Source organism: Chelonoidis abingdonii, chromosome 3, assembly GCF_003597395.2.
Source record: "Chelonoidis abingdonii isolate Lonesome George chromosome 3, CheloAbing_2.0, whole genome shotgun sequence".
Lineage (NCBI taxonomy): Eukaryota > Metazoa > Chordata > Testudines > Testudinidae > Chelonoidis > Chelonoidis abingdonii.
This window is the reverse complement of record NC_133771.1, coordinates 183528346-183551945: the sequence shown is the minus strand read 5'-3', so window position 1 is coordinate 183551945 and position 23600 is coordinate 183528346. Positions and strand designations below refer to the sequence as shown.

The 23600-nt window shown below is 42.5% G+C and overlaps 1 protein-coding gene across 2 annotated transcripts in view; it reads right to left on the bottom strand.

Annotated features, from left to right (window-relative positions):
• Positions 1-23600, bottom strand: part of PRKCE (protein kinase C epsilon) — a 560544-nt gene that overhangs the window by 181148 nt on the left and 355796 nt on the right. Inside the window, exons 3-10 of one of the 2 annotated variants that reach the window (XM_075064369.1) lie at positions 21653-21812; positions 18708-18742; positions 15589-15674; positions 12957-13089; positions 9191-9333; positions 4614-4646; positions 4102-4198; positions 3245-3459 (exon numbers count right to left, since the gene is read on the bottom strand). In XM_075064369.1, coding sequence (XP_074920470.1) covers positions 3245-3459; positions 4102-4198; positions 4614-4646; positions 9191-9333; positions 12957-13089; positions 15589-15674; positions 18708-18742; positions 21653-21812 — 902 coding nt within the window. The remainder of the gene's footprint in view (positions 1-3244; positions 3460-4101; positions 4199-4613; positions 4647-9190; positions 9334-12956; positions 13090-15588; positions 15675-18707; positions 18743-21652; positions 21813-23600) is intronic. The other variant, XM_075064370.1, reaches the window with a different exon arrangement.

Genomic DNA, 23600 nt, shown 5'->3' with positions numbered 1-23600 from the left:
TACCCGGGACGAAGCCGACTCGTGCGACCAAGCAGGCCGAGTGGGACCAATCGGTGTCGGCGAGCAGCTGGAATCCGGAGCATCAGGCCGAACAGCTCGTCTGGGGAGCCAGAAAGTGGTGGGTGCCGAGAAGCGGCCGCGTACGGGGAACCACCTACCGTGCGCAGGGCGACTGGCGGGGCAAGAAACAGCACGGACGTGCACATGCTCGGGGGACGCTAGACGAGCATCGCGACTGGGACAGACGGCCGCATCGTGCGACGCGGACAGAGGGGGAATCAAGCGGCGGCCAAGAGACGGGGACATCCGCATCGGGCCGGGGGCAGGCAGCTGCACGCGGCAAGCAAGAAGCCCGGTGTGGGCCGAAACCGGGTGGAGGGAACAGGAACCGACCAGCAAGGCCGACCGGAGCGGCAAGCCACGCGAGGCACGCGCCCGTGGGACAATGCACAGCACGCCAGTGCCCATCAGCAGTGATGACGCCGTCTTCTTGGGGCCGCGTACCAGCTTAGAAGCTCCGGGCGGACGTTCGGGGGCCAGCAGGGGTTACTTCCGTTTCTTAGCAAGGGTATGATCACGACCTCGTCGCAGAGTTGTCAGCTGCTGTCGCCGACCACGCGGGCGATTCTGCGGGAGCAGTCAGCACTGGAGGCAAAAGCCCGGGGACGGAGCGACGGGTGACGGGCCGACTGCCCAGCAGTGGCGGTAGGAGCGCCGAGCCACTAAGGACTCGTCGGCGGTGTGCGGCACGGAGCAGCAGTAGCAGGAGCCGCAACCAACGGGCGGCCGGGACGGCTACACGGAATGGACGCCCTGGGGACCAGGATCACCAGGCACAGTCGCTGTGGCAGGTGTCGGATGCGGGGACGACTGAGACGAGCTCTCGGCGGCGATGCCGGCTACAGAAGCAATGACCAGAAGCAGGACAGGAAGCTGCAACCACGCGCAAGCGGGGAAGCAGCAGGCACTGGACTGACAGCCCGCCGCTAGACGGAGCCAGCTGGGGGGCCAGTGCCTCAGCCGTCTGATGCGGCCAGCGGATTTCCACTAAACAACGCCGGCTGCAGTGCATGTGGTCAGCCATAAAGCCGCAGAAGCTGAGGAGCGCAATCCGGCGTTAGGCGGAGCAGGGTCGGGCACGGCGCACGGAATCGGGTCGCCTTCAACCTGTAGAAGAGGGGAGGGAGCGGCGGCCGAGCACGGCGAGCCGTAACAGCCGGCGGGGCCTGGCGAGACGCGCTTGTCCACGTACCACGCCGGCCAGAAGGGGAGGGAATAAAGCGCCAGGTGCTCGGCGTAAAGCCTGCAAATGGCAAGCGGGAAACAACCCCAAGCACCACAAAGAGCGGGTTGCGAATCCGTCACAACGCGAGAGCGCCCATTTCAACATCACCGCAACACAGGTCGAAGAACGGCGCTAGGCGTCCGGCGCCCGGAGCGGAAAGGCACCCGAAACCCAAGTCTTAATACTTCTCATGTTCAACGCCTCTATATATTACCAGGTCTCACTTGATCAGTAAAACATCATTATCTTCAATGTATTGACAGTCCTATCATCATCGTAGCTTGACGCTATTCTCGTGCTCTGCCCTTAATGAACAGAAAAATACTTCTCTTCCAGCCCTAAATGAAAATAATAAATATATAATAATATATATATAAAGATTCTAACTTATAACTGATATTACACAGACAACTACGAGTAGCTAGGTAATAGGTAGTAACTGCGCCCTAACAGCCTTTAAGACGCTGAAGGGATTTGCAGTTACGGCCGTAAAGAGACACTGACAGGGGTCGGCCTTTTCTTAGGTAATATCAATGCGTCGCACACTCACTCACTGTCGCTTTCCTATCGAGTGTTGCTAGGAAAATTCTCGACGAACATGCACGTGGTCAGCCACACCCAACTGGAATGATAGAGCAAGCACTCGAAGAAGAACCATTAAGATGGAGTTCCACAACTCCCTAGTAACCATTACAGTGCTTCACCACCCCTCTTAGTAAACAGTTTTCCTAATATCCACCTAGACCTTCTGCAATGCAACTGAGAGCATTGCTCCTTTGCTCATCTGCCACCACTGAGAACAGCCTAGCTCCATCCTTTTTTAATCCCTTCAGGTAGTTGAACTGATATCAAATCCCCCTCACTCTCTTCTGCAGACTAAATAAGCCTAGTTCCCTCAGCATTCCCCATAAATCATGTGCCCACCCCATAATTTCGTATTTAATTTTTCCCCTTTTCTCCCTCCCAAAAGTATGCTAAAAATTAACAGCTTAATTAGGTCCATGCAATCTGCATACAGAAAAACCTGCATGCTCATTTTCAAGCCTAGCACTAGTGAAGAGCCAGTAGATCAACACTGTGTAGGCATGTGATGGAATAACAGCTTCATTCATCGCAAATCATTTGGTCAACTCAAAGTCAAACCAGCCAAAACACAAGCTTGCAAGTTTCATCAAGCATAATGGGCTCATGTTTGTTCCAAATATATCCAGGCTCACTGAAAGGTTTAAACACTGACTAAATCTTATCTGGGTTCATCACAATAATACCAAAATCAGGAGAGGTCTGCCTGGCCTGGGGGGCGTCCTTAGGACACTCCGGCTTCAAATATTTTTGCTTTCTTTGTTGAAAAACCTGATTTTACTATTAGTTTAAGGGACACAATGCAAACTATCGTCAAGAAACTCTTATCTCGGTCTATTTCATCATCAAGAATCCACCAGCCCTACTGGACTAGAAATGGGATGGAGACCAAACACAACTTAATTTTCACATGGCATGTGGAATTTTCAAGGCAGGAAGTTGGACAAATACAATCAGCCATCATTTGACTTGCAAAGTGAGCAAATTTGAAGTGGAAATCATCTGAAGAGAGAACAAACACAGAATCCCATAATGTCATTTCTACACTTCTGTTTCCTATCGGAGTATACCCGCTGTAGTTATTTGCCCTGTCAAGCAGTATTTATTCTACATTTAGTTAATGCAATTTCAATAGTGAAATCTTGAAATCTAGAAATCTAGTTCAAAGCTCTTAGCCCTCATTTTTTATAATGATTTAAACAGTAATTATAGCTAATCATCAGGATACATATTCATGAAAATGACTATTTTGAAAGCTAACTATCCCAGTAAGTAAGAAAAGAAAGAAACCCCTGTGGTGGGATCACATTAGGCAACATTAACATTAGTACTGTGTACAGCAGAGTCAAAAATAATCCATCAGAGAAAGCCACCAACCTTGCCAAAGCTGCCTTTCCCTAATACTTTAATGAAGTTGAACTCTTCAAGACCCATTCGCTTGGTCTGGACTTGTTTGACTTCCCCATTTTCACCATTCTCCCCAGGTTTATCAAGCTGATTGTCTGTTGACGTTGTTGCTGACGCTCTGTGTTCTTCTCCTCGATTGTCAAATGACAAAGCTTTCCTAATGTTGTTTTCAAGCTCTTTGATTTCTGTGAAAAGGTGGGAACAACAGATTGACTTCTCTACAAACCCAGTCCACGCTATTGCAGGTGATTCCGTCCCTCTTCTCATTGTAAGAAATATACTGCTGAATCTCTTAGGTAAAGTTATTTAGTTATCTAAAGGCTTAGCTAATGAAATTTATAAGTTTTTAAGAGTGACCACGACATTTCAGTACCACAAAAATAATGTGATGCAAGGCATTCAATCTAAATAAATAGATCATGCTGACACTTTCACTTCCAAGAGCTATGGGCCCCATTCTGCTTCCAGAAACACCAGCATAAATAAGGAATGAACACTAACTCCTCTGAAGATTCAGGGTTCACGTGAACTCTCTCTCTGGGTTCACAGTTTCCCTGAGTTTCACTTTGAAGTCAATGGAATATACTGGTGTAAAGGAGAGGAGAATCAGGCCCTTTCAAAGGTGTTTTTTTTAAAAACTACAATTCACAAATTTCCCATCAGATTTCCAGATCCCTGAAGGTGACTTTTTGTGGCTCAGACTCCTTGTTTAATTTGAAGCAGATTGTCTATCAAGGCCAGGATCCATTGTAACAGCACTATTACTCCTCATGGAGACTGACACTAAAGCAATATTTATTGGTATGGAAACAAAACAGGTATCTAACCCTGATCACACGGAGAGGTCGGTGCTGACTTTGACCTGTCTTCTTCTGAAGGTGTGGTTCCAGGAACTGGCTGCTGAGATTCTGCACCTGCAATTAGCTAAGAACATTCCCACAAAAGGATATTCAGCTGTGAGATCCTCTAACACAGAGTTCAAAAGAAGCAACTTCAAAAACAAAGTAACTACACAAAGGGAAGGAATAAAGGGAACTGAGTTGAGTACACTTAATTCAGCGAGGATGATCATCTCATTGCCTGTGTCAAAAGTGAGATTCCAATGCCTACAGTACACTTTCACTTTAAAGATGGACTGAACACACAGAAAGACGTCTATGTAAGATTTCAATTCAGTAACATGTGAACTTAACAACTGCAAGCAAATATATTTGTCAACAAATTAGTCCACAAATATTAGTTCTTCCATTAGAGTCCAATCCTGCATGGTGCTAAGTGTCCTCAGTGGCAGATGTCATTGACGTCAGTAGGAGTTCATGCTGCTCAGTATTCTACTTACCCCAAGACCAGAGTTCTCGGTGTTGCCTTTTCCCTGTAATAGCAATAACAGTCCACAGATCTGTGCCGAAATCTTAGTGACATCCTCAAAGATTTTAGTGGTGCCCTAACTCTTAATGCTGGGTTTGGGCCTTAAAATGTCTTTCAATTCACAATTAAAACATACTGATATGTAGGTTTTAAGCCTTAGTTTCTGTTCATTATATGGGATCTCAACCAGCTTTACAATCTATTTCTTACAAAAGCACATAAGTACATCTTTAAATCCCCTGTCCTCTCACTGGTATGTTTGTTGCTGGATTGTCTCATTTACAAGTTACTACTGTCAAGATTAGGTGTTTTCTATGAAAAGCTACTTTATTATAGGGGGGAAAAAACAGCCAGGTGAGCAGAAGGTTTTCTTTTCAAACTGTAGTATTAGTATATTACTGCAAGTACTAAAACAAACAACCTGGGTCAAATCAGCGGGACCATCACCAGGTATATCACACACATTCACTGTTGTAGCAGAATTCACAAAAGACTCAATCCCACAAGCTGCTGAGTGCCACCACAGTCAATGGAAACTTTCTTAAATGTGTATGGTGTGAATAACCACCTTTTTAGGTAAAGATGTACTGCTAATTGAATGCCAGCATTTAAGAAACTGACACAGTATTCTGAAGGGGAGCAATGTTAGAACGTCAAGGTGTAAACAACTCACAGCATTGACTGAAATACTGCATGTAGTGATTAGGGCCAGATTGGTAAAGATACTTCCAGTAGGTTTGTAGTGGAATTTTCCAAATTGACTTAGCTCCTAATTCCAATTAATTTTAATTGCAGCATTAATGGGATTTAGTTGCATATACATTTCAAAGCAAAAATTGACATACTAGAAACAAATCTTCCCTAGCTGAGTTTTTGCCACTGGAAAACCTGAGAATATTTTCTACCTGTAAAACATTCTATAGTGAGCCTAGTTCTTCTTTACATTACACCTCTGCACCCATAATGAGTTCAAAAAACAATATGACAAAATGAAATTTAATATTTAGAGGAAACTCAGTTAGACAAAACACTGAGGAAGTACAGCAGTATACTACATTTTACTAGCCTTTAGCGAAATATTTTAATAGATTGCACCTAATATCACTTCAATGATAAAAATTACATGTCGTCCAGGGAATAGGAGTGTGGACCTAGACCTAGGGTATGTCTACACTAACGGATTATTCCAATTTTACATAAACCGGTTTTGTAAAACAGATTGTATAAAGTCGAGGGCACTCGGCCACACTAAGCACATTAATTCGGTAGTGTGCGTCCATGTACCGAGGCTAGCTTCGATTTCAGAAGCGTTGCACTGTGGGTAGCTATCCCGTAGCTATCCCATAGTTCCTGCAGTCTCCCTCACCCATTGGAATTCTGGGTTGAGGTCCCAATGCATGACGGTGCAAAAACAGTGTCACGGGTGATTCTGGGTACATGTCGTCACTCAATCCTTCCTCCATGAAAGCAACGGCAGACAATCATTTTGCGCCCTTTTTCCCCTGGATTGCCCTGTTGCCTTTTGTGCACTGTCAACGATAGTGTACTATGCTGCTGACAGAGGCCGTACGCAATGCTAAGCAGCAGCTAGCATTTGCCTTTGCAAGGTGAGAGATGGTACCATCCTATTGCACCGCTGCCATTGTAAATATGAGCATTAGAGATGGTATAGTCATTTGTTATCAGTCGTTCTGTACCGTCTGCTGCTGTCATGGGTGCTCCTGGCTGGCCTCGCTGAGGTCGGCCTGGGGGCGCATGGACAAAAATGGGAATGACTCCCCGGGTCATTCCCTCCTTTATGTTTTGTCTAAAAATAGAGTCAGTCCTGCCTAGAATATGGGGCAAGTGTACTAGAGAACCAGAGAGCACAGCCGCTCCATGTCAGAGCCCCAGAGATCCCGCAGAAATGATGAGCTGCATGCCATTCTAGGGGGTGCCCCTGCAACAACCCACCTGTTGCTTCCCTCCTCCCCCAACCCTCCTGGGCTACCATGGCAGTGTCCCCCATTTGTGTGATGAAGTAATAAAGAATGCAGGAATAAGAAACACTGACTTTTTAGTGAGATAAAATGAGGGGGAGGCAGCCTCCAGCTGCTATGATAGTCCAGGCAGGACATTAAAGGGTGGCGGGGGAGAGGAGCCCAGCCTCCGCTGCTATGATAGTCCAGGCAGTACAGAATCTTTTCTTTAGACATGAAAGGGGGGGGCTGATGGAGCTCAGCCTCCAGTTGCTATGATGAGGACGGTTACCAGCCGTTCTGTACCATCTGCTGGGAATGACCGGGAGTCATTCCCATTTTTACCCAGGCGCCCTGGGGCCGACCTCACCGAGGCCAGCCAGGAGCACTCACGGGGATGATGATGACGATGGATAGCAGTCATATTGTACCATCTGCCACCGGGAGGGGAGGGGGATGCTGTGTTCAGCGCTGCAGCACCCCCGTCTACCAGCAGCATGCAGTAGACATAGGGTGACATTGAAAAAAGGCGAGAAACGTTTTTTTTTCCCTTTTCTTTCACGGGGGGGGGGGGGGGAGGGTGTAAATTGACGACATATACCCTGAAACACCCGGGAAAATGTTTTTGACCCTTCAGGCATTGGGAGCTCAGCCAAGAATGCAAATGCTTTTCGGAGACTGCGGGGACTGTGGGATAGCTGGAGTCCTCAGTACCCCTCCCTCCCTCCATGAGCATCCATTTGATTCTTTGGCTTTCCGTTACGCTTGTCACACAGCACTGTGCTGTGGACTCTCTATCATAGCCTGGAGATTTTTTTCAAATGCTTTGTCATTTCGTCTTCTGTAACGGAGCTCTGATAGAACAGATTTGTCTCCCATACAGCGATCAGATCCAGTATCTCCCGTACGGTCCATGCTGGAGCTCTTTTTGGATTTGGGACTGCATCGCCACCCCGTGCTGATCAGAGCTCCACGCTGGGCAAACAGGAAATGAAATTCAAAAGTTCGCGGGGCTTTTCCGTCTACCTGGCCAGTGCATCTGAGTTCAGATTGCTTTCCAGAGCGGTCACAGTGGTGCACTGTGGGATACTGACCGGAGGCCAATATCATCGATTTGCGGCCACACTAACCCTAATCCGACATGGCAATACGGATTTCAGCACTACTCCTCTCGTTGGGCAGGAGTACAGAAACCAGTTTAAAGAGCCCTTTATATCGATATAAAGGGCCTCGTTGTGTGGACGGGTGCAAGGTTAAATCGGTTTAACGCTGCTAAATTCGGTTTAAACGGGTAGTGTAGACCAGGCCCTAGTGTCTCTCCCACTAACTGCTGCACAACTTTGGGGAAGTAATTTTCCTTCCTTCCCCCTCTGACCTTAGTCTAAATAGACTAAGTTCTCTGTCTCTTACTACCTGTTTGCACACTGAGCACAACAAGGCCCTGATTTTGGTTGGGCTCTCTACATGTTCCCATAATAATACAAGTGTGGTTATATAATGATTTTAATTCATGCTTCAATATGTTCCTTCAACAAAATGACAATTAAGGATGGAATTTGCAAAAGAGCCTAAGAAGTCCCACTGAAAGTGTTAGGCACTTCTGAAAATCCCACTCTAAGACTCTTTCAGAACCAATTTTGTAAACAGAGCTGCTATACACTTTTATCAATGACAGTGCTATCAAATATTAGCAAGCACTGCACACTAATTTTGTGCAATTAAGTACAGCAATTTTTCTTTATTTTCCTAAGATTTGTTATTCAATTCATCACTTTCCAATGTTCCCATAACTTTATTTGTTTTGCTTTAAACAGTTTTTTTAATATTTCAGGACAAATATGTAGTTGACCATGACAACAAAATTATATCTAAAGCCAAGGGACTAACATATGTCAGAAGAACTGATTGTAAAGGTCACTCATTTCAAGAGGTGAGAGACCACTGCCATCACGATGCAAATGCAGATAGATATGAGACCACATGGTGATCAAGGCCACATTGTAAATTCAAATTAACTCAGTTGAATTCAGGATATATTTTAGGTAGCCAATGATTTTTGTTCAAAGGAAAAGCAGATTAAAAAAGCAGATTAGCTTTGGAAATACCTGCTTGCAGTCAATTTCTTTTTATAAGATAATGTTGTTGTTTCAGTGCATTTATCATCATTACAAGAATATCAGAGGGTAGAGTCTAGCCTCTGGCAATCAAATGATCTCATGACAGTTTTCAACCAGATAGGTGTATTTATATATTAGTCATGTATTTCAGCAAGAGATTAAAGTAGTCACTTTGGCTCCTGAAAAGTCCAATTCCTCATGCCAATCAAAAATAAAACCCATCTTGACTGTTTAAGTTGTCTTCAGGTTTGCAAGACTGTACCGTATCAAAACAGATACCCCAAAGAACTTTACCAGGGATGACATATGTTAAAACTCCAGAGTCAAGTCCTTTTAGCCTTACTCACATGAATGGGCACATTGACTCCAATGGATTTCTGGAGTGAGTTAGGTGAGTAGGATTCAGCGTCAGCTGTTAATACTGATGTACATTCATTAATTTATTGCTCCTTTTATGTGAGATTTTTGGTTACCTTTTTCCTTCGTTGCCCACTATTAGTGATCTTATCTGGAGTGACTCCAAGATCTGCAAGTACTTTAGCTATTCCTCTAGCATCCACTCCACAGTTTGGTGCCACGTTTGTTTCACAGCGTCTATGTACATTCATCTTGCAAACTGCAATGAAATGTGTGGCGGGGAAAAAAAAGGGTTTTCAGTAACTTAAATAGATGTTTATTTAAAAATATCCATTTTATTTGATTTCAGTCAGACCTTCCAGGATCCAACATTTCTTTTAAAATACAATTCTATTTCAGTAGAAAAGAATTTAGCTGAATTTGGAATGGCTCTTAACATATTAACATAAAATTATGATTCCACTTCATTATTCTTAAGAATAAAACCATAAAATATTAAATTTAACAGAAAATTGAAAATAATAGTTTTAGACATGTAACCTCAAGCTCCATGCATTTGGACACAAACAATTCAGTTACCTTGGTAGTGGCCTGCGTAGGCTGAGCAACATGTTAAAGTGACTGGGTTACCCTCTACTTTCAGTTACACACATGATAATCCAGAATAACTCCTTTTACCTTCAGTACAGTTACTCTGGATTTACACTGGTGTGACAGAGCCGTCTGGCCCATTTATCTCTCCTAGTTCTATACTGAATTTTACTCACTGCCTACTATCACTTCAGCATATCCAACAGGGTTTTTACCACCATCTCAGCCTAAGAGGTGCTTTGGAATCTGTTATCCTGTATGTTTCAGTGCCTAGCACAATGGGGTCCTGATTCAGGACTAGGGCTCCTAGTCATTACAGTAATACAAATAATGATAATTAATTATTATTACTATTATTATTAAGACATTGATAGAAACCTTATAGAATATGCTGAGCTCATCATGGGTCAGTGAACAGTGCTACTCCTCAAGGCACTTCTCCTGCTCCTACTGAAGTCAACGGGAGCTGCATCAGACCCCAGGACAGTGACAAGGCAGCCTTTACAACAACAGAGAAAACGAATGACTCTGCAAATCTCAGATATGTTCTAACTAGAAAAACATTTAGAACTTTGAACTCAGCCTAATCTTCCACCCATTGACTTCAAGGAGAGCGGAACTAGGCCTTAATCTAGCTCCTTCTAATAAACCGCTTATAGTAGTGTCTCTTCATCTGCTTTACTCAAGACTGTTATAATCCAGCATCACACTAACAAGCCATGTATTCATGTATATAGTTTTAATTTTTATATGAGGCCAATCACATAATAAAATTATCTCCCCCTTTGGATAATTATCCCCTACACAAGATGCGCTGATTCCCTCTCCTCCTCCCCCTTCCTCCACTACTGTCTCTGTAACTAGCATGTTAGCATGACCAGGGAAGGCATGTAGTTTCCTGGTTTATCAGAAAGGAAAAAATAGTATAGAATGTGGACTTAATTAAAAATAAAGTGGATTGGATTTGTTGGGAGCCCACTGACATATCTGAATAATTTAGCCTTCAGCGCCCTCTGGTGGACCATGATACAATGCATGCAAAATTACAAGCCTTGTCAGGCGCGCTCGATGGACAAGATTCCCTCACTTTAAAATTCCTCCCTGTATCAACAGAATTATATAAGGCATGAATTAAGCCCAGTTTACCACACTATTTTCCTATTATGATTTTAACCAACATCTAGTCCAATACAAGTTACACTGCACAGCAATCCTGTAGAAACAGATGCTCTATGTATTTAGCAGTAATCCTGAGCACTTCAGAAAGAAGGTGGCTTTGAACTTCCAGTACACCCCCTACACACAAGAATGGAGCAGAAAGGTGTAGGAAGAAATCCCCTGGCCTTGTATGTCTGTGATCCAAAACATAGCTGGCAGGTCAAACATTTGGCTTATGAGCTTTAACAGTGTGCCTTTAAGAGTGGAACTAGCTGAAATGAAACAAAGCAGAAAATTTTGTGCATTCTCAATACGTAAGGTTATTTAAACAGAGGGAGGAAGGGTAATAGCAGTGTAAAATAAGATAAAAGAAGAGCATTTCTCAGGTATAAGCTTTTCATGGAGGAAGCCAGCAGAGCGTGCTTAAGCAGGCAAGTTTCTGGAAAGGTGAGTATTGATAGGCACTAGTTAAAAGAAAAACAGGAAACACTACTCTCTTGCTGAGAAGCAACCATTTCTGATTGTTTGTGAATTTTAGATTTCATGCAGGTCATGGTGTATTTTTACAGGAAACAGTTTTATAAGGAAAGCAAGAAGAGAGGAATGAAGATGCTATATGCTGAACCCTTATTTATACATGAGCATGATGATGATGATGAGGTGGTGGTGGTGGTAGAGGAGGAGGACCCACAATGTAAGGAATTGAAATTTAATTGCTATAGAATGGAAAGGAGATCGTGGATTGACTATAGTTCTAACTGAGAAATGGCAAATACCAACAAGACCCAGATGAACTGAAAAGGGTGGTCTGAATTTCCTGCCAACAGAATTAAGGTGACATAGAAACATAGGGATGGCAATAATAAGAAAATAATGGTCTTAGTCCTGCCACTACTCATCATTCAATGTTCCAGGGGGAGGCTTAAGCCTCACAATGTCCCTTATCATGGAACACTCTGCCATGAGAGAAATTTCTTCGTGACTCCAGCTAGTGATCACCTCATGCCCTGAAGCATAAGGACTGGCAGGTACCCAGTGTAACTGCACAAGATATTTTTATTCATAGACTGCAATGCCTTTTATATGTCACCTTTAGCTCCTGCTCTTTGGAAAATCAGGCAGAATTTTTATGAGTTTGGCAAGAGCTTCAAGCCATAGTCCATTAAAACCCACAACAGATGGTTTGATTCTCCATTGATCCCAAAATGCTATTAACCTGGAAGTATTTGGGCAAACTTTACTTCCCCTTTCAGAACAACTGTCTGTCTGTCTCAGAGGAATCTAGTCCTTAAGGCTGCCTCATTACCAAATGGAAATGTACATCCTCCTTCAGCAGAAAAGAAGCCTCATGTTATCCAACCTAGCAGCCACAAGGAGATTTGAGGCCACGTCTTCCCCGCTAAATCACAAAACAGCCTGTGTCAAGGAGATTAAGGATGAGCAGCCAGTTCATTTCAGGTGCACAATCTAGCTTGGACTTGGGATGGGAAATCAATGCACATTCCAATGCCTGTGTTCCAAATATTAGATAAGGGCACAATCCCATTCTTTCAGAATTACCATGGGAGGGAGCTGACTAGCCTCCACATAATATGGTGCAGCCAGACATACAAAACCTTTTTTCTTTCTTTTTTCTTGGCTTGGGACTCAAGTTTGGTCCTGCATGGACTTTGCACAGGTAAGGCTCAGCCTTCATGTAGATATGAAAGCAAAAAATAGTAGTGTATAACTTCCATCCTACAGGAATAAAAATACCCAAGAAAAATTGAAGGGATACAACCCTTCATGGTTCTGGGCATATATGTCAACTCTAACTAATTGGATTAGGAAGAAACGTTCCCCATGGGATAGCACATTCCATAGCTATCTACTGCAGGGTTTCTTGCACCTTCCTCTGAAGCATCTGGAGCCAGATGTTGTCAGAGGCAAGACAATGGACTAGATTCTGATCCATGATGGCAATCCCTATTATCTTATGCTGCCACTTGCTTTTTACTATTAACTGTACCTGCTAGAAAACAGAATGACTTGGCAACAGTAATGTATTTTCCTGTTATGGCAGGCAAGCACTTCCCAAAGCAATGCACTGGCTGAGAAACAGAAAATCTCTAAAGCAGAAGTGGTTCTCCTTACCTTTGCATTGTAAACCTTGTCTCAAAAGACCCCAGAGCAATGAACCACAGTGGTCACAGAAGGTGGGCACTTTGTAATTATGAATGCTGAACTTGTGAGGCATGTTGACACTGAAGCGCTGGGAGCCCACTTGCTGAAAAAAAAGAAGCACAGCATATTGAAATCCCCTTTGTTTCTAATTATTCACTTTATGTCAATGTGAATAAGAGCCCTGATATGTTTTGAAAAGTATAGAGGTGAAACAACATGAAATAGGTACATGTTGGTGTAATCATCCCTTTAAATGGGTTTATTTCCCCCCAGAGTGTTTCACCTTTTATTTATTTATTTATTTTTGTTCTTGGTGTTCAAAAGATCACAGATAATTGATGGTGCAAAGACCACAGTCTGGTTCCAAGCATTCCTGGAAATAACAACTGCACAGCTATCAGCAGAGATCGCTCAGTGTGAAAGGCAAGGAAGTCGCTCCCAGTTGTTTTGAGAGCAGGCATGGGAGGTGCTAGTACAGGACAAAATGAAAGACGTCACAATCCACTTGCCTTTTTATATTCTACAGGTCTTTGGATTGGTAAGAACAGAAAACAGGGTACTGTGTAAAGGGAATCCACAGTACCATTAGCTACTGACTGAAGATCATCAATGAAAAGTTAAAGGTGCCCACTGCATAGCAAAAGATTAATTTCAGTGCTTTTTCTCCCTCTTTCCTATTACTGCTGGCTTCTCTCCAGTGGGCTAGCACCCTTCTAAACAATGAGAGCATCGTATCAACAGTGCATCTAAGCTTCCACTAGTCTGGAGCCTCGGAACATAAATCTGCTCAAGTATCAGAGGGGAAGCCATGTTAGTCTGTATCCACAAAAACAACAAGGAGTCTGGTGGCACCTGGAAGATGAACAGATTTATTTGGGCATAAGCTTTCGTGGGTAAAAGAAGTGGGTTTTTTATCCACAAAAGCTTATGCCCAATTAAATCTGCTCAGGAATTCATATATCCTTGTGGACACTGCTCAAAATCATTGTTAGCCAGAACACTGGTGCAGCAGGGCTACGTCATAACCCATGAAAGAGATCATGTTCTGGAGAGAAAGTATGTCTGCTCCCCAGAACAGGGGACAGAATATTCACTGCAGAGGTTAAAGCGTTGTTCTAAACTGAAACACACTGCAAAAATGGCTGTGGAGAATGCCAGCAGCTGGTGACTCAGTGACATCCACTTAGCGTACAAGCAAAATTCAGTTAGCGTACAAGTAAAAGTAAATAATAAATAGAAGGTGGGGGAAGTGTTTCCCCCAACCATAAGTGCCAGGCCTGCAAACTCAGCCATTGGCAGACACTATACTATACAGCATCTTTTATGCTACTCCAAGTTACGTGGAGGGGTGGAGGCAAATCTGGCTGGCCCGGCCCATAAATGCAGAAGCACAAAGGTGGTTTAAAACCACCTCCACACACCCTCTCTATTTCCCCAAATTGCAGGCTATGTCTTCACTGACAAAAAATGGTTTGTCTTACCACAGAATAATCCATGCACATCAGCTGTCCTTCTGTAAAAACAGAATGGAGACAAGGCACTGCAGTTTTACTGCAAGGTAAACTAGGTGATCTCATCTAATTACCTCACATCCACACTACAAGGCCATTGGTTCCATTTAGGATTGTACAGCAAGATAACTATCACATGTTAGTTATCTCACTGTAAACATTCATCTTTGGTCAGTGCAGACAAAACCATACTGTGCATTTGTTAGCCACAGCTCAGGATCTGAGTCCATGTCTGGAGTGAGTTTTTGTCTTCTTTAAAAATGTACATCCTTTGAAGTGGAAGTCCTGTGTTCTTTTATATTTAGAGCAGTGGTGAGTACTGTTGGTAGATATAAATAATAATATAATAATGAAATAAACTGTCCTACTAAGCTTGGATATTATCAGCAGACATCATTTCCTTAAATATCTGGTAACACAGAGAGATAGACAGATAGATAGATAGATCCCTTTTATATTATGCACAACATTTCTCCACAGTTGTGAAATAACTCTTAGAAAACCTGTTAACTACACAGTAATGGGTATAACCTCTTCTGTTTTATTTTATAATTATGGGCATTATTCAATGCAGAATATTACATGTTTTGCTTTTCTTCCACATTTGGAAGCCCTGCATGCCGTTAGAGCAAGCCCTCTGTAAATAATTTGTGTCACCTCTGGGCACTCTTTTATGTTAACATATGATCCACAAGCAGAGATTTTATACTACTGATAGCTAATGAATCACCCACTTTAAATGTAATTGGGAGAAAAAGGGTCTGAACCTGCTCCCAACGCATTCAATGGCAGAACTTCCATTAACTTCAATGGAAGCAGGATAGAAAGAAAAAAGAGCTTTAAGATGTCAGAGAATTTTGATTTTGTCTAACACTTGCTAGCCAGGAACAGACTACTTCACAATTATTCCCAAGTAAATGGAGCTGTTATGGTGATTTGTCATTCAAGAGTAAATGTTATACTATGTGGAAACCGGAAGGGTGCAAACAAACTCCATAACTTTTTGTTGATGAAATGGAGGAGGCGGTAGTGACATGAATAGATTAAAAGACTTCTTTTTTATCTAGAGCATTTATTTTATAAATATTTACCTCGTCATGAGTTTCCTGTTTCTTTAAACCAGCACACTTAGTTATTATAAGCTCATGGCATCTCTTGTGGACTACACAAGTGCAAACTGTAAACAGAAAGGGGATGAAAGAATGAGTTTTCATGAAGACAATTTTGAAAGTAAAAGCTTGAAGGCAAAAGGCTAAGACACTGGGTCCCTTCCCCTGGGATATGAAAGACATAGGCTAAAAAGGCCCAGATCCTCAAATTGTTGTTGGAAGCATTGTCGTAGTCATGTTGGTCCCAGTATTTGAGAGACACGGGGTGAGTGAGATAATATCTTTTACTGGACCCAATTCTGTTGACACTGCTGCTGGAACATTTTTAGTAGTGTGCGCACTGCAAGCCAGCCCTCTTACCCTTGTCCACCACTCCCTCCATGCCCTGCTGAGGCCAAGAACAAAACCCTGGGTGCGGGGTGGCAGCTGGGACCGCGGGTGCGCAGGGCCAGCAGCCTGGAGAGACAGCCAGGACCCCGGGCATGAGGGGGTGCAAATGGGGAGCCAGTGGGTGGTGCAGCATTCCCCACACCCATAGTTCCCACGTCTATGTCTATTGGTGAAAGAGACAAGCTTTCAAACTATATAGAGTTCTTTTGCAGATCTGGGTTGACTTGAAGAAGATATCAATGTAGGTTGAAAGCTTGTCTCTTTCACCAACAGCACTTGGTCCAATAAAAGATATTACATCACCAGTCTTGTCACTTCCGGATCCACAAAGGTATTTAGGCTTCCATCAGTGTCACTTAGGGACCCTAAATACCTTTGAGGCTCTGGGCCAAAGTGACTTGTGATTTTGGATGTACAATTTAAAACACTTTAAAGGGTCCTGACTTTCAGGTGTATTCTTTGCACTTTCTGATGATCAGGCCCCTTTAAGGAACTCTCAGGATGGGCAACCAAAATCCAAGGCACCCACAATTACAAACCATCTTTAAAATTCTCATCCACACCCTAGTTCTGTCACTGGATAGCAGCTTATATAAAACACTCATTATTTGTTTAGTACACACAATGGGATCAGCACTATATAACACATGAAGATAAAAACAGCCCCTGCCTAAAGCGTTTTCAGGCTTAAAGAGACACAAAGGTACATGGGATTCACTGTAATATCAGAAAAAGGAAGAAGTGAAGTTATTTATTTATTATTGTTACTACTAATAATAAATGAACATTTCCCATTGTTTCAGCAGGCAAAAGTACTTTGTCAATATCCAGTGTCAATTACATTTGAAAAAAAACAGACAGACAGTAGACTAATATCTGCAGATACAGCAGATGGGATAACAATTATAATGTTATCAATCCATTGTTCTCAAGATGATGAAAAATTGTCCTCCATGAAAGAAAGACTGGCTACTTTTGATAACAAGACAACTAGATGGACTACTGGTGTATTCCATTACAGCAATTCTTATTTTCTTATGTAAAAATGTGTCTTAACGTTTTTGTTATGATGAGAAAAACCAATCTTTTCAACTCTCTCATAACTGAAAAATAACAATGCATCTTGCTCAAACTTTCCAAAAATATAATCTTTGGCAGAGATCAAAGCAGGAAAAATTTCATCCCCCAACATGACTGTTTTGAAAAGTTATGAGCATAGGAAATTAGAGGTAAAAATGGAAACACTTACTCAGTCTTAACTATAACATTTGCTGCCGGTGACATCTATAATTATCTAATCTAATTAATTACAGTATTTTGCCATTAGCACCTCTCATCCAAGGTTCACAAATGCTTAACATGGGATAAAGCTTCCACCTTTTCAAGAGCAAGAAAGTGAGAAACAGAGATGCCAACATTTCCAGAAGTGTCCGCTGTGACAATATGGAAAATCTGTCCACGTACAGCTTTTGAATTCTACTTGCTACTGGGGACTCTCTATGTGTATCTGTGTCAGACTGCAATCTCCATTTTGAACATGGGGATTGTTTGTCTTTTCTGATGTATTTTGCCTCCACACTGAGCTAAAACCCACAGGAGGTGATAGGAGAAATTTATGCACCTGGCACAGAGCTAACAATGGAAGGTTGTTACACCTTAACGATCATCCATTAAAATGCTGCGAGGGCTGCTGCCTAGGGCAAACCAATTCTTCAAGTCTGAACTCCAAGCAATGAGGAGGTAATTAAGGAATGGGTCACTTGATAAGGCTGATCAGGGGATGAGATGACAAAATGGACTGGAGGTTGTAAAAGAAAGGGTTTCTCACCAATCACTTTAGAGACAGAGAGAGAGAGAGAGAAACTCCACATTCCAGAGGAGAAGCCACATGCAGGAAGGCAGGGGAAGAGGAAGGATCCTGGACGCCTTAAAACATTCTGACCTAAGCCCAAAGAATGCTCAAGAGTGGTGAGGAAACAGGGTACAAGTATTTTATTGTTTGGTCTAACTCCGTATATTTCTTGTGTTATCTAAAATCAAGAGTAATTATATTAGAAACCTTACAAAGTCTATGTTTTATGTACTTCAACTATCACATGTTCTTGGAGACGTAAACGGCAAACCAGAGTGTTCACAAGGGTGGAGCTCTGGGAAAGAGTGGGCTTAAACACTGGTCAGCACTGGGCCTGGGAGCTAGGATAGCTGGGCCATGAGGTTCAACTTAGTCAATACCAAGGACATGTGCCAAGGATGCCAAAGAAAGAGATGGTGGTTGAAGCCTACCCAGACTCAGGGCAGCTTAAAAGCACATAGGCCCAGTGGGAAGGATCCAAACACTGCAGCCTGCTCCGTGTCCAACAGGAGGAGCTTTACCAGGGCTGCAACATCCACTAATTTCGGATGGCCAGCGTGACAGGTCTGATTTTCAGAGATGCCAAGTATACGCTGTTCCTAGTCACTTCAACTGAACTACCTCTAGTTAATGGACACTTTTGAAAATATGTCTAAGAGACTTGCTCTCAGTCACAAGTCAGTAACTGATTTTGTTATAAAACCTACATATTCTGATTCATAGTCCTGTGCTCCAACCCTGCTCTTATATATATATACACACTATGTCTGATGAGTAGTGCATAACCCTGCTTATTTATACGTAACAGCAATAATATATTAGTATCTATTCTAGTTTCTCTCTGTAGATTTTCTCTTACCTTGACATTGGTATCCCTGTTTTCCTATTACACCCCTGTAGATAAGAACATACATAAAGTATTTTAGAAAATGTAAAATACATAGATAAAAAAGTCACACTATGCTGTTTTCTTCTTCTATTGGCCAGGTTCATGATTCACTAGAACATTTTCCTGTAACCCGCAGCCTGCACGCTTCATCGACTAGTTTTCATATCATCCTCTTAACATGGGAGAAAGGTACATCACATGACCTGGGAGGGGGTGGTAAGGCACCATCTGGATCATATACTTGGTGCATTCCTACTTACTCATGGTCAGTTCCCTGTCTACTAAACAGATGGAGTCCTAATAAACTTAAACTTGCTTTTGCTGATATTTCTCTTTTGTTTCTGAACTGTTGCTTAATTAGAATTTCTCTTTCCATAACCAAAATTGACACTGTATACAAAATGTATATGTTGTTCATCTTTTATAATGCTGCATTTATTCTGCAACTATATTTGGCATAACTAGACTTATTTAAACCTAAACCCATGATGTGCACAGTGTGAAAACAAGAAAACCTCAGGATGTCAGAATGTGGAATGCCCTTTGTGCACCTTTTGCCTGTTGTAATTTCTCCCCAAACCATGTCAAACCTTCTCTAGCCTAGTGCCCAATCCTGCTGTCCCTTCTTACATGAGTCCAAACTACTTGAAAGTATGTGACTTCACTGTGATTATGCACATGTGAAAAGCTTCAGGATCTGGCCTCTCCTTATAAACTCTTTAGAATAGGAATTTTGAACCAGGTTCTGCTTCTTGCTACCCTAGAGTAAATCTGGCATAGCTCTACTGAAGTCAGTGCAGTCATTCTGGATTTACACTGGAGTAGCTGAAAGTCAAATCTGTCCCCATGCCTTTTCTTTGTAAAGTAACAGACATCTGTGCATACCTGTAATTCATACAATAAATCATTTTTGAAGTGGAGCTCTTGACTTAGTGTTGTTACGATCTTTATTAATTCAGACATGCATTGTAGGCTGAAAAGGACATTTACAAATGTGGGAACCTAAAGTAACCTTATAAAAGTGGCCTGACTGTCAAATGTGCTGTGCACTGGCATCAACTTCACTGGGACTTGTGGGTGCTCAGTGGCTCTAAAAACAAGGCCACTTTTGCCTAAATATGAATTTAGGAACTTAACTTCAGGCATCCTAGCCAAAAATTATATTCTTAATATTAGGCTCATAAGTCTACTTTCAGGCACCTACATAGCAGTGGCCTGATTTTCACTGAAGTCATTGAGAGCTGCATTGCTCTGCATCTTTGAAAATCAAACCTCTTTCATCTAAGTGTCTAAATATGTATTTAGGAACCTAACTTTGGGCACTCATTTTAAAACAAAATTGGACCCAGGTTTGAAAATTTTGGCCTTCTTCAGTCCAATGGAGTAGGAAAAATCCTTGCTGACCTACTAAAGGGTACTAACAATATGCTCAGATAAAGTTCATGAAAGCAACTAGGTTCTTCTCTCAAAGGCTGTTTGTTATATTCACTGCTGGAAGGAAGTAGCTCAGAAATGAAGAAGCAGAGTAAAGATATTTGATGGTCTGATAGGATATTCTGGTTCCACTGAAATCAATGGCTATGTTCCCAATGACTTAAATGGAGATAGGATTTTCCTCTTGGATGAGGTGACAATCCCCTTTTCTAGAATCCTTATTCTGGGTAGTTTCTGCATGCCAGCTGATATTTTAGATCCTGAAACACCCTGGGCTCACACCCAAAATATCTGTATTTTCTAGGGGGTTTCTTCATCAAAACTGAAGCTTTTTAAAGCTTCGGGGAAAAAATTGGCCATGAGTACTTCCTCCTCATACAGAAGGCATTCATGATGGCCACCAAAAGAGGGAGGGGTTAGGAAGGCACACAGCCAAATTCAGTTTCACAGTGATTCCACTGACTTCATTGAAGTTACTCTGGATTTCTGCCAAGTAACTAAGATCAGAACCTAGCTCACACTGCTTTAAGAGGTGATTATTACCTGAAAAATATATTTGTTTAAATTTTTTAACAAGTCATACCACAACTCTATGCTCTCTTTGCTCTTGTGAAGTCTAGCTCTGCAGTGACACTTACAGTTGTGAAATATGAGATTTAGGCTAGCCAGTACAGTAGTGAGTTACAGGAATCAGATCCATTTTAGCTATTAGGCCAGACAGGACTGAGCTCTGTAATCTAGAGAAAATCCCAAATTTTATCAATCATAATGTAAGTTTTTGACAAGTTTCAGTTATTGTTGGCAAAAGCTGATGATGAATGAAATTGAAGAGGAAAAGAATTGAACTGCTGTACCGTTCTGTGACAGATATGGCAATTTCCTGCAATATCTTTGGGCGATCTCACTGTGTTAAGTTTGTGTGTCATTGCTGCCCAAGGGGGAGGGTGACCACAGCCCTCCAGGAACTAAGAACAGTGCAGGGGGAAGTGGGAGTGTGGGGAGAAGGGAGCTATTAGGCAAATTCACTCAGCTTGTAACGCTTCCAGTGAGGTACCACCACCTGGACAGGCTCACACATACTAGAACAAACTGGATTCTGTGTGGTAACATGGAACTGTGGCAATTACACTGTTTATATCTTTCACAGAGTATGTGAAGTGCAAATGCTGGCCTAGTTAAGCAGTCTGTCTTCCTCAGAATAACACAATGTAGGCAGGGAACTGTGCCACCTGGAAAAACCCTGGGCAGCAGGAAGAGAAATGAGGGTCTCCAAATGAGAGAGAGGTGACGGCTAAGGACCTGGGAGCTTAGAGTGGGTGCCCTTTCTGGACCATGGAGGGGTCATACAGGTGGAGTTCCCCTGACCTGTGACACGCTCTACTCCTTTCGGACTGCGGCAAGACACAATGGAACCTCAACAGTTCAATCCAAAACAGCATGACATTTGCAACAACAACAACAAAGCCAAATGTTGGTTATACCATATAAAGTCTCGGCAGTGCGAACAATATGTTGGTTGTCTAAGGTAGGTGGCCATAAACTTGTGTCCATTGACTTGATGAACTCTGCGTCGCACAGCACCCTGCCGCTTTCTGGGACGCATCCGCTCTCTGAACACACGTTCTTCATTGTCTTTGGGTGCTGAAAAGAAAAAGCACAGCGGAGGAAATGATAAGCATAAAATCATCCCAGACACACATTCTGAGAACCAGACATGCAAGGAAAAAATCAAAATCGAAGTCTTAAACAAGCCCTGTGTATCTAGCAGTGTAAGGAAACTCGCTTCCACAAAACTTGGTACAGGCTTGACCACAGGCAAAGCAGAGTTATGTTTATTTTTTTCATTTAGGGCCTAATGTTAATGGGATACACCTCTTACTGATGTCAGTGGGAGCTGAGGTTTTAAGCAAGTCTTATAGTCTAACCCTTTCGCTGTAAACTTCATTGGGTGGGGATGAAGTCTTCTTCTGAATTTTGTATAGCTCCAAGCACACTGCAACTACTTAAACAATAAACACTGCATTTCTCCAAGGTCCTCAGAGATCTCAACTCCCACTGCCTTCAGTAAGAACAGAGGGCGCTGCTGAATACCCTAAACTTGGGGAGAGCTTAAATGCAGAACAAAATTATCCCAGATGGTCTTTTTCTCTGAAACAGGCAGGACAAAAACTCCATATGCAAACACCTGGAACTTTGGGGAAGTTCCAATTAGGACCTGAACTTTGTGGTTCTAGCTCTCCTCTAACAATAATGTTATTCTTATTAGTTGTATATATACTTGAGGAAAGGGAGGTAGTCTCATTAACTGGTGTTTGTACTATTGCAAGAAAGTGGGAGCTTTCGCGGATGGGGGAGATAAAAGTTTAAATTATGGCTTCAGACTCATAACGCTTAGAAAGACCCTTCAGGACACCAGGGCCTGTTTTTCAGAGTTGGATTGGAGGTTTATGCACAATTCTCATGAACAAATAAATAATCCTTCTATACACTGTTTTGAAAACATAGCCCTGTGTCTCCTCCAGAAGTTTCAGTATCTGTCAGGCAACTGTTCTGGATTAGCAGCAAAGAATACCTGTGATGTGATGTCTCATTATTTATTGTAAAGATTAGGATACAGCAGGTGACTTAAATAAATGATATCACATTAATTTTAATGGACATGTGCGCATTTATATCTTTCCTCACAACAATCAAGCCCAGCATTCAGAAGTGGACCTAATGAGCCACACTTTAGGCAGAGTTTTGCTGTGGAATTTGCAGGGTTTCTGACCACTACTTGATCCACTCCTCATTATTTCTGTTGAAAGTAGAAGACTGGCAGATCAGCAAAGACAAACTTCAAGTAACAGTAGAAAAACTATTTATGTTCCCAGTAGATAAATATCCATGTCCCCCCAAACCACTCCTTCAATCCATGCTAATTAGCACCCCTATTGACAAACTCAGCAGAGAGCCCAAGGACTAGCAATCTCTTTCTGTCTATACTCACTGGCTCTAATTAAGGTACTTTTAAAGCACTCCTCACCTTGGTATCTGCAGGACAATATCTTTGTTTCCACACACAACATAAACCACTTTTACTTCTTCTTTCAATGGTTATGAATTCTCAAGAGGGCCTTCTCTACTAAACTTAGATCTAAAAAAAGCCTTTAGCTAAATTTAACCAATAGCACTTCGGCATTCTACAAAACTGGTTACCACTCAGTTCTTTCAGATGCCCAGATAGACACAAGAGGGTATATCCAAAAACGGATTTAGGTGTCTTACTGCCACGTTAGGGGTCTAAGATCCTCAACCCGTGCTCAGCTGCTGTCTGATCCTGATGGTGCCTAAATTCCCTAGGCACCTAATCTTCCACCAGTGGACATGCACAAAACCAACCAAAGTCCTGACACCACCCAGCCACTCGACATCCTAGCTCATGCCTAA